Here is a 15,807-nt window from a genome sequence, read left to right as displayed (position 1 = left end):
ACGTAAAATACATGTACCTGTTTCAGTTACATTTTATAAAAGCAATTCTTTTAATCTTAATGTTAAAGATTTGTTTGAAAAAGCTACAAAAGCAATGTACTGTGTTATTGGGAAGTGCAGAATCCATAATTTAACATTTAACTGTAAAATCAATCTAATTAAAATTAGACTTGTAATTCCGCTCCTCTACGATACGCTATACAAGATATAATTCCGCTCCTCTACGATACGCTATACAAGATCTAAAGATCTTGTATAGCGTATCGTAGAGGAGCGGAATTACAAGTCTAATTTTAATTAGATTGACTGTAAAATATACATATTAGATAAAATTATCAAACCGATTTTATTTTATGGATGCTAAGTTTGGGGTTTTCATAACACTAATCTCCTTGAGAAATTACATTTAAAATTTTGTAAACATATATTGAACTTGAGAGCCTAAACACCAAACTTGGAAGATTCTCCTTAACAATTAATATCAAAGTTAGAATTATTTCCTTCTGAGGTAAATTACTTAATTTCCAGAACAACTCAAAATTGTCTGCAAACCTTTTTAATGTATTCAATAATTTTAATAAACCATGGTACAAAGCTATTAAGAAAATCTTAAATCATTGTGGATTGATAATATATGGTATAAAAACACAATAAACATACCCAGCTTAAAATATAAACTATACAATATTTTTATTAGACCAATTTAAGCAAACATGGTATAGAAAGATACAAAATTCTCCAAAGGCTTTAAATTATACGATTTTTAAAAAAGCACTGGATTTTAAAAAAAATATATAAGGGTTTTGCCAACAAAACTTCGCAAGATATATTGTAATATTAGAACGGGTAATGCTAAATTACCTACTGAGACAAGTAGATGGTTTAATATTTTTATATTCCAAGGGATTACAGCATTTGAAAATTCTTTGTGCCTGCAATGAAATTGGGGATGAATTTTACTACCTTTTCAAATTTACTGATGTATATATATCCAATTCAAGGGTTAGATGTTTACCAAAATATTTCAGAACAAATCCAAATGTTGTAAAATTTGAAACATAGTTCAATGTCACAAATATAAACCAACCTACCATTAGAAACTATGAGAGAGTTAGCTCTCTTTGTGAACTTAAAAATTTATCTGTAATCCCTTCATCATGCCTGTACCATATTTTTTATCTATTATATGGCAGTTTGTACATACTGTACTTAAGTATTTTCTCTATACACTGTAAATTCAGTTATGAGAACGAAGTTCATTGTCATTGTCATATTCATTGTAGACCTAAAAATATGGCGCGGCGTCATCGGAACACATACATGTATCAATCTGTGATACAATGTGGCTCGATGTGGATGGTTGATTACAGACAGGTAAATAAATAAAGATATGACTTTACAGTCTACTTACCAGAACCAACGCCAAAATATGCAAGAGGGAAATCAACATAATCTGCATTATTTTTCTACTTTCCTTTCTTGTGCGGATGAATACGTCTGGTAGGTAGGGGGCAACCCCTCCCGCGCTTTTTTGCAAAGTTAGACATAACTATCAGGCACGTAGCATCAGAGAGGGGCCAGTCCCTACTTTTTCTCGCAGCAATTATTATTTTTTAAATTAAAAAAAAAATTTGAAGTATCGCGAAGTTGCCCCCTCTGTTTTGGGAGTATGTAAGAAAATTAAGAGAGATATAGGTATACTACGCCCAGCGTGAAATTTTGGCTTGTTTTAGTCTAATAGCTATGAATATGAATTAGGTACATTGTCGGGAAAAATTACAATGCAGTGTTTTTCATTAAATTTACAGAGCCTAAATTGGTATCTAAAATAATGTTGCGTAAAATCATTTTAACATTTAAAATTGATATTTTAAAAGAAAAGGATAATTAATTTTCCATTTCGTGTAAGTTACAACAGGTGCAGATTCTGTCTTCTAGTGGTTGACCTCGAAAACGGTAAGTCTCCAAGCGAAGAGGAAGTATATTCCACATCTGAGTTACGCCCTAGTAGATCTTAATAATATATTCTAAACTCTTATATATGTATATACTTGTATAAACGGTATTATAAGATGCGGTAATTTACAAATAAGATGTATAGAGTAAAGGTTTTAAGTACAGGTTCACGTTAGAATCAGGCAATATCGAAATTTTGTGATAAGTGATAAGACGCAAAATTAAACGAAATTTTACCCAGCAAGCAACTGGGATGTCTAGAATGTATGTGCCAAATTATTCTGAAATATTCCGTTTCGTTTTTGAATACGGGCCCGATATATTGACAAGGCGCTCAATTTTGACGCCGTGCAAGTCTTAGTAAAATAGCATATATTTTTATCAAATTACTAAAAACAGCAAACCTTACGTGAAAATTTGATTATAACTAGTTACTAAACACACTCAGCACAATGATTTCCAATTTTAAAAAGTTTTGAAAATTTCGAGTTTGGACTTTAAACTGCCGATGAAATTAGCAAATTCGAGTGGAATTTGGTTGTCTTCCTTGATTGATTCACAATATCGCCGATAGGCGGCGCTTCGTTGCTACGTACGCCAGTGCGCGAAAATGGAAGAACACGATCGTTTGCGGTGTGGGACACTACGCCAAAAGTTCCTGCGGCCTGTATAAACCGTACCCAAAAGAAACGGTTAGGTTGACCCTCCGCGACTGTGATAGGGACGTATCAAGATATCTGCAGGGGTTAAAACTAAGTGGTGGTCGACAAACGATCTGTCACCCAGCAGCCGACAGTGAAGGAAGCCTTATATCATATAGAATTGGACTGTTCAGGTATATGAGTGCATTTTCACACAATAAATATTGAATAAAATAGGAATTACAATCCGTGAATTAATTTAACTAACAACTAATGTGAAAATATTGGTTTGTTTGGCATACATATACTTCACTGGTTTCCCCCGAAACTATTTTTAGAACTGGATATAAATATCGGAGCGATTTATGTTTTTGTATGGATTGCATACTTTACGTGAATATATATTCTTGCATTCACATTTTCACCTACATTTTTAGGCAAAGATTGCGTTGTTATTACATTATCTATACCATTATAAGTGTACATCAGACACGTAGCATCGTTTTTGAAAGTGGGGGGGGGGGCAGACTCATCCAAAAATCTTGACAAGCAAAAAAAAGAAAAGGAAAATTTCAACTTTTCCAAAATCTTCAAAATCCTAATCCGTGGTGGTGGTGGTGGTGGTGGGGGGGGGGGGGGGGCTGACGTAGTATATAACTTCTATTTCATTCCTCATTTCCTTATTTAAATTTCAATTTTTGCATACTTCCAAAAAATTGGGGGGGCCAACTCCATGGTAATGTAAATTTTAAAAAAAAATTTTGCTGCGAGAAAAAGTGGGGGGGGGGAGGGGGGGGGGGGGGGGCCAGGCCCCCCCTGATGCTATGTGCCTGTACATGTAAATGAATGTTTTATTTATAGGTCCTATACATAGTAGATCAATGAAAGATAATTTATCTTTACATGCCTATATCAACAGAACTGATCAAAACATGTTCATTAATACAATTAACAGTTGAAACAGAAAACCAGTCATTGATGTCAATAAATTATATTAAAATCAAAATACTCTTGAGCACTGCATGTTTTAATAAATTAGAATTTTCTAATATGACAATTCCACTTGTTTTAAAAATAAAAATTATAAAAGCCTCAGCAAGATTCGAACTCATGACTTACAGAGTACTAGTAGTTGAAAAAACTCTAAACAATGGGCTACACTGTTAGGTATCAAATATCGGAAATAAATAAAATTATATTTGATTTTATTAATATTGTTTTATTTCAATAGGAAGTACATCAGAATATGGAGGGGTCCTATACCACATTAAATGTTAACATTTTGTTTTTACTGTAAACATTATAAGTAATGTAATCAACACAATATTGTTTGACATGTTCAATTAATCACATAAGATGTAGGTCAAAGTATATTTGACATCATCTATTTAACATTAATTTTATATTGATTTGATGTCTATTTTTTATTGTTGAAAGCTTTGATCCTTCAATCACTGTTTGTCCATACCATCGCTACACCCTTGGGATACAGTGGAAACCCTCAAGAAAATGTTGTTTTCCATCACATAAAGGGATGCAAAAGCCACAAAGAGCAGTATCCAAGGAAATGAGCCAGAATATACTCCACAGCATGGGAGTTCTTGTGGTGATTGGAGAAGGTAAACTAAACCATATCTGCCTAATTGCCATCTTAAGCTTGATCAACCCAATATATTTCTGTAGACAGTCAGTCTAAATAACCTAATTTAAAGCATCAATAAATTATTTCTTATATGTGCTGTTATCCACAAATAATTGAAATGCATTTTCCATTCAACTTTAATATGGATTTCCATGTGACCCTGCCTTTTTTTTTTTTGGGGGGGGGGGGGGTACTATTATAGTTTCTTAAAGTGATTAATAAAGGGAATACAAGATATTTTTTTATTAATGATTTATATTATGTACTTTCCACAATCAGACTTAATTGTGTAATGTAACAACAGCAAACAATACTTAGGTTATTCATGTATGAAAATATTGATATTTTTCATAAAATTTATCTAATAATAGGTATTTGCTTAACCTGTATGGACACATATAAGAAGCAATGTGAAGGAAAATATCCACCTCCCACTATATCATCTCCAGCTCATGTTTATGGTACAGCTAATGTAAGTAAAACTACAATAACATAAAGTCTTCTTACTTTTTATAGAAGTTTTTAGCTCACCGGAACCAAAGGTTCAAGTGAGCTTTTTTGATCATCTGAGGTGTGTTAAAAAGAGCAAGTGCTTGCAAGTGCTCACAAATATTTCCAGTACCTTCAACAAAAATTTTGGTGAGTGCTAGTGAGCACTCGCTTTGTTGAACACGCCTCTATTGTCTGTTAATCGTCCCTTTGTCTGTCTGATTGTGGGTCAACCTTTCACAATTCTTCTCTAGAACCAAAAAACCAAATTTAACTAAACTTGGTACAAGGCATCCTTATGATTATGGAATTCTTAATACTTCAAGAATAGAGCAAAATCCTTTCTAAAAGGGAGATTGGCACGAAAGAGTGAATATGGTGTGTGCATGCATATATGTATGTGTCTTTTAATTTTTTTTCCTCAAAAACCACTTCATCAGAAATGCGATATTAACACAAAAACTTGTAGAAGTGTAACAGTACAGATATACATCAATCGTATAGATCTTGAGAGTCCACAAAGGCACATATCGTATCATCAAAACCACACAAGCTAACACCACTGTCACTGGGGCTAAATTACACACCTGAACACCTGAAATAGTAATACGGTGTTTAAACTTCTAATTTGTACTATACTCTGTCCCGAGTTTTTGCTTCCACCACATTTTGCTTGATATTTCAATAATAGTAAATACCTTTGTGCTCAAACTATGTTCATCCACTAATATGAAAAATGTCCAGATTATCTGTTTTGAAACGCCCCCTCTACCGCTTCATGTTTCAATACACATCCCAAAAGAGAAAGTCTACAGAGATTGTGCATTGCATCAGCCATTAATAAGCCCGGATGATAACGTTAAAAAATTGCGCGAGGTATCCCGAGTACTTCCGAATGGAGAAATGACATAAACATTTCCCATTATAAATATCCGTAAGAAAATTGTTTTCGCTCCTATGAAATTTTATGGGTGAAAAGGGATAATTGTTCAATGAAGATATATATTCCCTTTCATTGATTTCAGTTGTATTTCTTCCACAGGTATGTGTATTTTTATTAAAAATCATCAAAAAATGATGGAAGCAATAACTTGGGACAGACTATAGCTAATATTTAGCTTTTATTTATATTTAGCTTTTATTTATTTACATTAGTTTTGCATTGATTTTGAGTAAAATGTACATTCCTTGTATCTGTAACACTGTATGCATGTAACAATTGTCCCTTTTTATCATGCTTACATAAAAAATATATGAAAAAAAATAATCTCCAAAAACTACATGTTTGTCGGTAAAATCTATATAGAAAGTATCTAAATTTGGCGATTTTAATTTTGGTGAATTTGCAAATTGCCAAAATAGGCCAAAATTATATACCCACCAAAAAAACCCAGCTATACGGTACATATCATATTGTGCGGTAGTCGGTGATAGTTTTAATGACTCAATTAAGTATGCAAAATGACATTACTACGAATTTGATTAAGCTGTCTGAGAGATTTGAACCTGATATTTTACTTATTTTATTAAAAAGTTGTCTTCCTTTTCTTTTTGCTGGAATCCCAAGTTGTAGTAATGTCCCATTCTGATCACATTTTGTCTGTAGTTTTTCTGTAATCTTTTCACATTTTCTACATTTTTTTATGAACCATTGGGTCATTTTTATGGTATAATCAAACTTGTCATAAAGCATCCATGGGTAGAGGCCTGGAGTATCACATTTGTTCAAATAAAGCCCATTTCCTCTTATAAGGGGAGATAATTTAGAATTACTAAGAATATGATGGTATCATCTACAAGGACTTATTTATTTTATGTAACTATATGCATTAAGGTCAAAGTCATTTGAATTACTTTGCCGTAGCTTAAAGGGTTAAAATTTAAATAAAATCTTTATATTGCCTGATTTTGAGTTAAATTTAATTTTTATAGGAGATTATACAAGAAGAGGAGTATCCATCTTCAATTGAAAAGAATGGCGATCAGCTTCAGCTTGATCCTGTAAGTGATCTGTTCTAATCAAATCATTTGCAATGATTATACATGTAGTATCCACTTGAATTGATTACCACAAGTCTTAGCTCCAATATATGGTCATGAAACTTGTATTTTGTCATGTTAAAAAAAAAATTACATATTAGAAGGAAGATTTTTAATTTTTGCTACAGGTATCAGATGGAGCACAAAGTTCTCAGAACCTATCCCAGGCTTCAAACTGGAGTACTGATGAAATAACAGGAACTTTAACGCATGCGAATGATGTTGTCAGCCTTATATCTAACGGCCAATTCAGCCCTTTAAGAGGACAGTTACATACAAGTTTATCCAAAGTGAAGCCAAGCACTATGAGATATTATAAAAGGAAAGCTGAAGAATCTACTGATGCTCTTTTAAATCTGTTTGCTCCTGGACAGTCCAAAGAATTAAAGCTGCTTATTTCACCAGAACCCGAGAGACCAAAACCTGATGCAGAATTAAAGGACAAAATTCTAAAACTATATGGAGAAACATCTGACAACAACCTTAAGGTACAACTTTTATCAGTTGTGGCAAAAACAATGACGAAAGATGAGTTGTTACAATCCATTCCAGGGTTGACAGTGTACAAAATAGATCAGGCAAGATTGCTTGGAGATGCACACAGTAGAGAAACAGTCAAGGAGAAAATGAAAACGACAAGACAAAGAATGGATGCAGAAAAGATGCAACATGCACTTGGCTTTTTCTTTGATCCTAGTTTTATGCAGATAGTTTCATATGGAACGAGAGAAATGAAACTTGACTCTGGAGAGAAGATTACTATTCCAGATGTTGTGAGAACATTGTGTCATTCTCATTTAGTTGATATGTATGTAGCCTATTGTAAGGAGACAAATTTCCAACCACTTGGAAGAACTTCTCTTTTCCATATCCTGCGTGCATGTGCAGCATCCAAACGAAAGAATTTGAGAGGCTTGGACAATATCACAGCTGAAGGAGTGGACGGCTACACGGAGCTACACCGATTGATTGATCAGTTGAAAGATCTTGGCTTGATGTCATTAGATGTCCATTCAGAAATATCCACCAAACTCACTGCCAGCAGAGTATACATGAAAACAGATTACAAGTTACATGTGGAGCAGTCAAGTCTCTGTGCTGACCACTGTATTGACTGGAGTTTGAGTGATCCATCTGATAAAGACTTCCAGAATACTTGTCAACACAAGCATACGCTAAAATGTGACAGATGTGAACTTATCAAAGAAGTGGAATTGCAGCTTAATTCTGTAATAGATGCTCTTCATGTGACCCAGGAAGCTGTAAATGAATACAAAAAAACATCGGGGGATGCAGTGTTGAAAATTTATAACTGGAAGGCACACATAGTTAGAACTGTCAATCAAGATCAGTTTAGATTGGATGCTCTTGAAAATATGAAGAGTTACCAAGCTCTCATTATCATGGATTGGGCTATGAAGTTTTTACCTATTCACTACAGGGAAAAACAGTCGGACTGGTTCGGACAGAGAGGCAAAAATTGGCATGTCATTGTTTGCATATTTAAAGATGCAGAAGATCTATGTGTAAGTTTCACACCTAAAGTATTTAGTCTCATGATCCCTTTGTTTACCCATTTAAACAGTTGTACATGTACCCCTGATGTTTTTCCATAATATAATTTGTTATTTCCAAAATTTTATAAAAATGGCTTCTTAACTCTAAAATTTCACCAGGTAATACACATATAATAGGCATTTTATCCCAGTAAGAGTTATCTCTTTCATTAGAGGGTTGATGGACTTCAAATTAGAGTTTTTATTTGTTTTTTTTTTTAACTTTGTTTATTTGATAGAAATGTGCAAAACTTTTTTTGTATATATATAAACTAATTGTCAATTGCCGATTAACTTTGAGTTATTCTATTTTTTCTTTCAGCACAGAACATACTGTCATGTAATGGATTCAGCAAAGCAAGACTGGTTTACTGTATCTTCTCTACTGGAGAATGCACTGGATACAATAAAGAAGCAGATGCCTTTTATCAAAGAAGTTATGCTCCGATCAGATAATGCAGGCTGTTATCATTGTGGTCCGTTATGGTTTTCCTTGCCACAAATAAGCCAAAGGACAGGTATGAAAATTCATTGACAAATCATTAATGAAAACCTTAAGCAGAGCTGGATATTACACCAATTTTAGGTTCCATGTTAAGGATTCAGGCACATTTAATTAATGTTAATATATTTGTGTTTTAGGTATTTCCATAACAGAATACTGCTACTCGGAGCCACAAGCAGGGAAATCGTACTGTGATTCGAAAATTGCACATATGAGAATGAAAATGAAGAGTTATGCTGCTAGTGGACACAATATTTTGACTGCGGCGGACATGAAACATGCACTTGATGCTGGCTCAGGTATATACATGTATGATTTCTGTCTTTCACAACTATGTAATTTCCATGGGCCACATTGCTCATTATACATGTATGTGGTGATATTTATACAAAATTACCAAAATCTCACTTTCTTAATTGCAGGTGTCAAAGGATGTCAAGTTGCAAATGTGGCAATAGATACAACAAAACAGTTGTTCACTATGCACAAGATGAAAAATGTAAATAACTACAGCAGTATTATTTATCAAAAGGATGGTATGATTGTGCGGAAAGCCTATAGTATTGGGAGAGGCTTATTTGTCTCAAATTTGGAAATCAGCAAGTTTACTAATTCTAAACATCAGGAACACACTTCTGGTTGCTTGATGTTGGAAGACTTTGTAACTCCAGCTATGCAGAAAGGAGAAATCAGAACAAAACCAAGTCAAAATGCCGATGTTTCAGAAATGACTGATAATGAAAACGATGCTGAAAGAGGAACTTCTGAAGAACCTGACATGGAGTTATTTCATTGTCCAGAAGTTGGCTGTTCCAAGAAGTATTCAACATACAGAGGGCTAGAAAATCATTTGCTGTGTGGTAAACATCACGTGAAACTAGACAAAAAGTCTACCTATGACCAGATAAAGCTTCAGTGGGCACAGCTATGTAGTGAAGTTGTCATCACATGCAAAAATGTTTTGTCTTCAGAAGAAAATGTTGAAAAAAAAGTGAAAGCTGAACCTATGGGTTGGGGTTTGAAGAAGCCAAGGAAGAGTTCACGTTTTCCAGAGAAAGTGCGAGCTTTTTTAACCAAAAAGTATGAAGGTGGCGAAAAGGGGAGAAAAGCAAACCCTTCAGAAGTAGCAGAAGAAATGAGGGTTATTACTAGCGAGGATGGAAGCAAAGTTTTCAGTGTTGATGAAAGGTTAAGCACAGCCCAGATAACTTCTTTCTTCTCCAGAATGGCCAGTAAAGGATTTGGCAAAGCGTCCTTGAAAGAGGATTTTGATGACAGTGACTTACTTGCAGCTTTGGCAGCCATTGAGGAAGATGCATTGATTGAAAATATTAATTGCATGCCTTGTAAATGATTTTACTATCTTAATATTGAAAGAAAGGAGCACTGTGATACTAAACACAATCCAGCCATTCAGATCAGTTACAATTTCTGCTCTGATTGGTATGATTTTGGTATTCATATAAAATGTATGTAGGTAAACACTAGCTGTGTTACACATTGTACATGTATTTTCTTTGCATGACAGGTGACGACAATCCTTAAAGCATTGGGTCAAAATAACAGATTAATTGTAGATAAGTCTAATAATGTTCCCCAAATGTACTATAGCATTTGTTAAAGTTAAATTTTTCTGCAGACAAAAATTACATTGTATGTTCTGAGGCAGAAAATCTTTGTAAATAGCATAACACTGTTTATTTAAAAGGATGAAGTTGCTTTTGTTAGAATAAGATTAACATGGACATTTCCTTGTTAAATGTATTCTTTACAGGTTTATTATTCACAGGTTAATTCTTTTTATCAAACTTTTATATTGTTCTAAGTTTTGGATAACAATAATATTGTTAAAAACTTAACTTTTGATAACTTTCTGAACACATAAACACACATATCACAGCTCTGAGGAAATTCGGTATTACATCTGTTGCACAATATTTGGAACTTCGATCCCGATCAATAATAATGTGAGATTCACTATTTATACATGATATTACAGGTATAAATGGTTGAAAACAACAATATTTAGACATAAATAAAACCAAAATCTAGTTTTTTATTATTAAAATAAAATTTAAATCATAAAATACAAATATTATTACTCTTAGATGATTATGGAGATCTTAAAAAAAATTTGTTGGGATCCCACATGATTGCCTTGAATATGAAAACTGTGTTAATTTTTCAAAACTTTTTACAATGGAAAAACTTATTTCAGAATATCCTTTATTCATTGATATGTAATATACCAACATACAGGTTTGCTGTTTTTTTTAAACATCTATATAAAAGTGATCGTTTTTCTCTATTTGAAAACCTTTATGGTTAATGGTGGTCATGGTTGCCATGGAAACCAAAAAGATACCCCCTTTGTAACATCAGGGAAAAAAAGAAGGCATTGTCTTCACTCTATAACAACATTTTTTAAAGCTTGAATTGACGTTAATTTTTTTTAAAATTCTTTCAGATCATTATATTATTGTTTTTCTTGAATTTAAAGACTTTGACAGAGTGGATCTATTTTTAGTAACACAGCTTCGTAATTATGCACGATTCGCCGAAAATTTTATCATTTTTTGAGAACACTTGTTTATCCTGTTCTCCAAATAAATTATCATCTCAATATGAAATATATGACTTATCACTGTTTGCCTGATTCTTACGTGAACCTGTACTTAAGAAGTAAATCTATCTGAAAACTCCAGCATTCTGTTGCTATCTCCAACGACTCTGATTTATCTTTAAATTGTGATTAAACTTAGAACACTATTCGGATTGAGGTGGTGTTTCCTTTTTATTTTAAAAGATAATTATAATAATGCCTAACTGCAAACGTTAATTCAATTTCCTATCCAATAAAAATGGAAACGCACGAGTTTCAGAGACGAACTTTTTTCCAGATATAATCACTCCGTTTCAATAATTATCATCTTGCATAACATCTGGCAGCAAAGATCTACATATACATCGAAAAAACTGATTTCTGAAATTTTAGTTTGCGATATGTTTGGATAGGTCCTGAAAAGGTTCTTCCACACCCATCCTGGACAGCCACGTCATCCGCCGTGAAAAATGAATTAAATATGATTTGATTAATAAATTCTGCCTTCTATACCAAACACGAATTTATGCATAAAAAAAGAATTGCTTTATATTTATTAATGAATTGAAAAATATTGATACATGTTTTTAATCATTCAGTAATAAAATCATCTTTGCATGGAATTAAACAAAAATAAAAATATTAAATAATATATCCGTGCAGATGTACTTGTAATCAGATTGTTAACCCCTCCCCCCCCCCCCCCCAAAAAAAAAAAAACCAACCAAAAAACAAACAATGATCTCTCTCATTACCCTTAGATTAATAGCAAAATAAATGTTCTCTTGCTCAAATTGAAAATATAGTTAGACGGCAATACAGTAGACAATTACTATTTTGACAAACATATAAAGTTACGTGCCACCAATATATAATTAATGGCCTATTTAAGAGTTTATTTCAGAAATGACTAAGAACCTACTTCATTGACATTGTCTGTAAAGTTTATAATTATGTAATGTTTTCCATGAATGAGTCACATTCATTTTCAAAGATGTACAATACGCACTTTCGATATCCAAACATGTATTGGATTATTTCCCACACTTGCATGGTGCCTTTGAGGGATTTTCTGTCATACATGCATGTCTCTTAAATTTCGTATTTAAGACCTGGAACGCTTACCCATAATCACAACATTCCCTTGCTGCTATCAAGTGATGTATATGTATCACACGGTAAACAATGAACTTGGCAACACAACAAAATACTTTTGGCCTTGAATAAGTTTTAGATTGCTCTTGACATCTTAAAAAAAATATTTCTTTCACATTTTAGTACAAAATAACGACAATAACAACAACGATGAACCACCCAAACAGTTTGTTTACATCGAAGTAACACGTGTTTGAGAAGCAATAGAGGGACGTTTCACAACCTCCTTAAAACGGCAAACATCTTAAATGAAGTTTTTCATTAGAAAAATAAGACAGTCAGATTTCTTACATGTTGTTTTTTATCTCATATATAACAAAATAGCCTTTTCGTTGATGGAAACGCATGGTATCTTAAGAGAATTTGGGAATTATTTTGCCGAGACAAAATAGGGGGAGTATAATGACCTGAAAAGCATAATGATCCGACGGCGTGTAATGTAAAAATCCAGAGGTATAATATAATGTCCAGATTGACATTATGAATTTCAACATGTTATATACATGTAGCAGCGTTTTTTGATAAAAGTCTTAATTTCATATTGAAATAGATTGTTATGGTATATTCAGCCTATTGAGTACTATTTTAGTATATGATTAAGTTTTGATGTGTTGCGTGGATGCATTTCAGCAATATAAGCCAGTTTAAACATATTTTCTCTTCTGTATTTGTTTAATTTAGTCAGGGAGTCTCATTTTCACCCTGTTCTTACGGATTTTCCGAACGCGGGGGACGTTTCCAAACGCGAAGCAGTAGGAGGTTTCCACGAAAAAGGGATTCCGGATGTCTTTAATATTCCTTTAAACTCGCCGATAAAATGTATACTTCAATTTTTTTTTTAGGTCAAAAAGGAATGATTTAGTTTTTAAATGGTACACCATTCTATTAAATCGTGAATGGTTTTTTCCGTCGTGGTGTGTAAACATCATAATCGTCGACCTTTTTTGTAAACAAATAATTTAAGCAGCAAGTCTGACGGTTTAATCGCCATTTTAGCGCAATTTAAAAGAATTCAAATCTGTCAAATAACTCATCAAAAAGGGATTCTAATAGCCCGGTAAATATCAAAGATATGTTTGATTTCTTTAAAAGTATCAATGAAAGTAGTCTGTCCTCTGAGAGCGATACTCTTCACAAACCTCAGGTAGATGGAAGTTCTAAAGAATTACTGAACTCCGAAATTAATGAGTCAGAAATAACCGACGCCGCGCTGTAAATAAACTTAAAAATAGTAAAGCCCAGGCTAGGCTATGATAATATTGTTAATGGGCATATTGCCTCTACTTTAATTGAATACATTGCTACCAATTTATAAGTTGTTTTTAATGTTGTTTTTTATAGTGGGCTGGTACCAGAGGAATGGCTAGTTGGAATTATTAAACCGATATATAAGAACAAGAGTGATCCCACTTCTCCGGGAAACTACCGACCCATTACGTTACTAAGCTGTTTGGGTAAATTATTTACGTCCATTTTAATAGAATTGTATTCAGAAGAGATAAAACTGATCCATAATAACCAAGCGGGTTTCAGGAAAGGTTTTTCTACTTTAGACCACATTCTTACTTTACAATTTTTATCCAATACGTTGATGAAGTGTAAGAAAAAACTGTTCTGTGCTTTTATAGGTTTTAAACAGGCGTTTGACACAGTTTGGAAAAATGGTTTATTGTGCAAGCTCTTAAATTATGGTATCAATGGTAAATGTTTTAAATATATTACAAATATGTATAAAGGTATCGGTATTAAATCACTCCTCAAGATGAATGACACGGTATCCGACTTTTTTTTCTTGTAATGTTGGAGTCCGCCAAGGAAAAAATTTGTCACCATTTTTGTTTTCATTGTACATAAATGATTTAGAAAATTATCTTGTTGAAAAAAATATTACTGGTCTGCAAAGTTTTACCACAGCAATAGAAAATGAATTATGTATATATATAAATCTGCTAATACTTCTTTATGCAGACGATACTGTTATCTTGGCGGAATCTGGCGATGATTTGCAGAACGCACTGAATGAGTTTGAAAGTTATTGTAAAGAGTGAAAATTAAATGTTAATAGCGAGCACAGCTCGCCGGCGAACGAAGCGAGCTCTAAGAACCAGTGTGCGCTGGAAAAAGAACGAGCTAAACCTACAGTTCATCAAACAAAATTTTTTGTCTACGTCCCATAATGCTCTCTAATGTTTTCACCCGTGGTGCTATGCCAAAAATGGCCGACTTTTAACTCGTATTTTACGGTGTCTTAAAGTTTGAAGACACGTTTTGAGTACCGCATATGCTTTGGCGAGACTCAAAAGATTTGTTACATGCTTCCATACCTTCGTATTGAGTCGAGAAACGTACACAAAGACGAACAAAGTCATGGATGACGTCACAGTGCTCTCGCGCTATATTTCCCGCGATAAATTTAGAGGTGGATCAAACATCTGTAATGAGTGTACTAGCTATTTCAGTATAGACTGCGATACCTGCCTCATTGACATATGATTTAAGAGCTGGCTCTTTTTAAAAGCCAAAATAAACATTTATGTGACCAAGCCAAAAAGGCAATGTATGGTGTCATTAGAAAAATTAGACAATTTAATCTACCAGTTACATGTCAATTAGAACTCTTTGATAAAATGGTTATACCTGTATTGCTATATGGTTGCGAAGTATTGGGTTTTGAAAAACTTGATAGTATTGAACGTGTTCACTTAAAGTTTTTAAAGCATATTTTATGTTTATGTACTTCAAACTATATGGTTTACGGAGAAACAGGTCGTTTTCCTTATATCTGTAATTGCATTTACTAGAATGGCATCATACTGTGTAAATTAATTTCTAGTACTAATACTAGCATTACAAATTATATTATGAATAAAATCTGTCAAAATCGTAAATCTTCAGTATCTCCAAATTTCTTGTCAATACCTTTACTGCTGAATTATGAGCGTTTAAATTGAGCATGGCCGATAAAAAAATTGAATGCGTAAGACATACATCGTACCGCATATAGAATGTTTTTAACAAAATATGTACAGCACATTGCTGGGATTTAGTAACAAACTGTATAGCAACAGTGAGTGTGTAGTACAGTAATAATATGTACAACCCATCGATTTAAGGTAAGGTTTGGATTTTTGTAGGCACTGTACAAAAGTTACATACCATTTTGTTAACTATACTTAAGTCTTTTATTCACATAAAACTCAAAAAATTTTGCCGGACCCGTT

General features: G+C 33.3%; 1 protein-coding gene, 1 long non-coding RNA gene and 1 pseudogene across 2 annotated transcripts in view; 2 read left to right on the top strand and 1 right to left on the bottom strand.

Moving 5' to 3' along the window:
- LOC128188799 (uncharacterized) overlaps positions 1 to 2,006 on the bottom strand; it is a 16,907-nt gene extending 14,901 nt beyond the window's left edge. Inside the window, exon 1 of the mRNA XM_052860071.1 lies at positions 1,412 to 2,006. Within this exon, the coding sequence (XP_052716031.1) occupies positions 1,412 to 1,459 (48 nt within the window). The 5' untranslated portion in view covers positions 1,460 to 2,006. The remainder of the gene's footprint in view (positions 1 to 1,411) is intronic.
- The window catches only part of LOC128188800 (uncharacterized), a 21,686-nt gene extending 5,879 nt beyond the window's left edge, over positions 1 to 15,807 (top strand). The window contains exons 4-5 of the long non-coding RNA XR_008244190.1: positions 1,284 to 1,374; positions 13,928 to 15,807. This is a non-coding gene — a long non-coding RNA (uncharacterized LOC128188800). The remainder of the gene's footprint in view (positions 1 to 1,283; positions 1,375 to 13,927) is intronic.
- Positions 2,727 to 9,525, top strand: LOC128188797 (uncharacterized; annotated as a pseudogene).

The sequence above is a fragment of the Crassostrea angulata genome, chromosome 6, assembly GCF_025612915.1.
Source record: "Crassostrea angulata isolate pt1a10 chromosome 6, ASM2561291v2, whole genome shotgun sequence".
Classification (NCBI taxonomy): Eukaryota; Metazoa; Mollusca; class Bivalvia; order Ostreida; family Ostreidae; genus Magallana; species Magallana angulata.
Note: the sequence above shows the minus strand (reverse complement) of the source record. Positions and strands in the feature narration are given on the sequence as shown.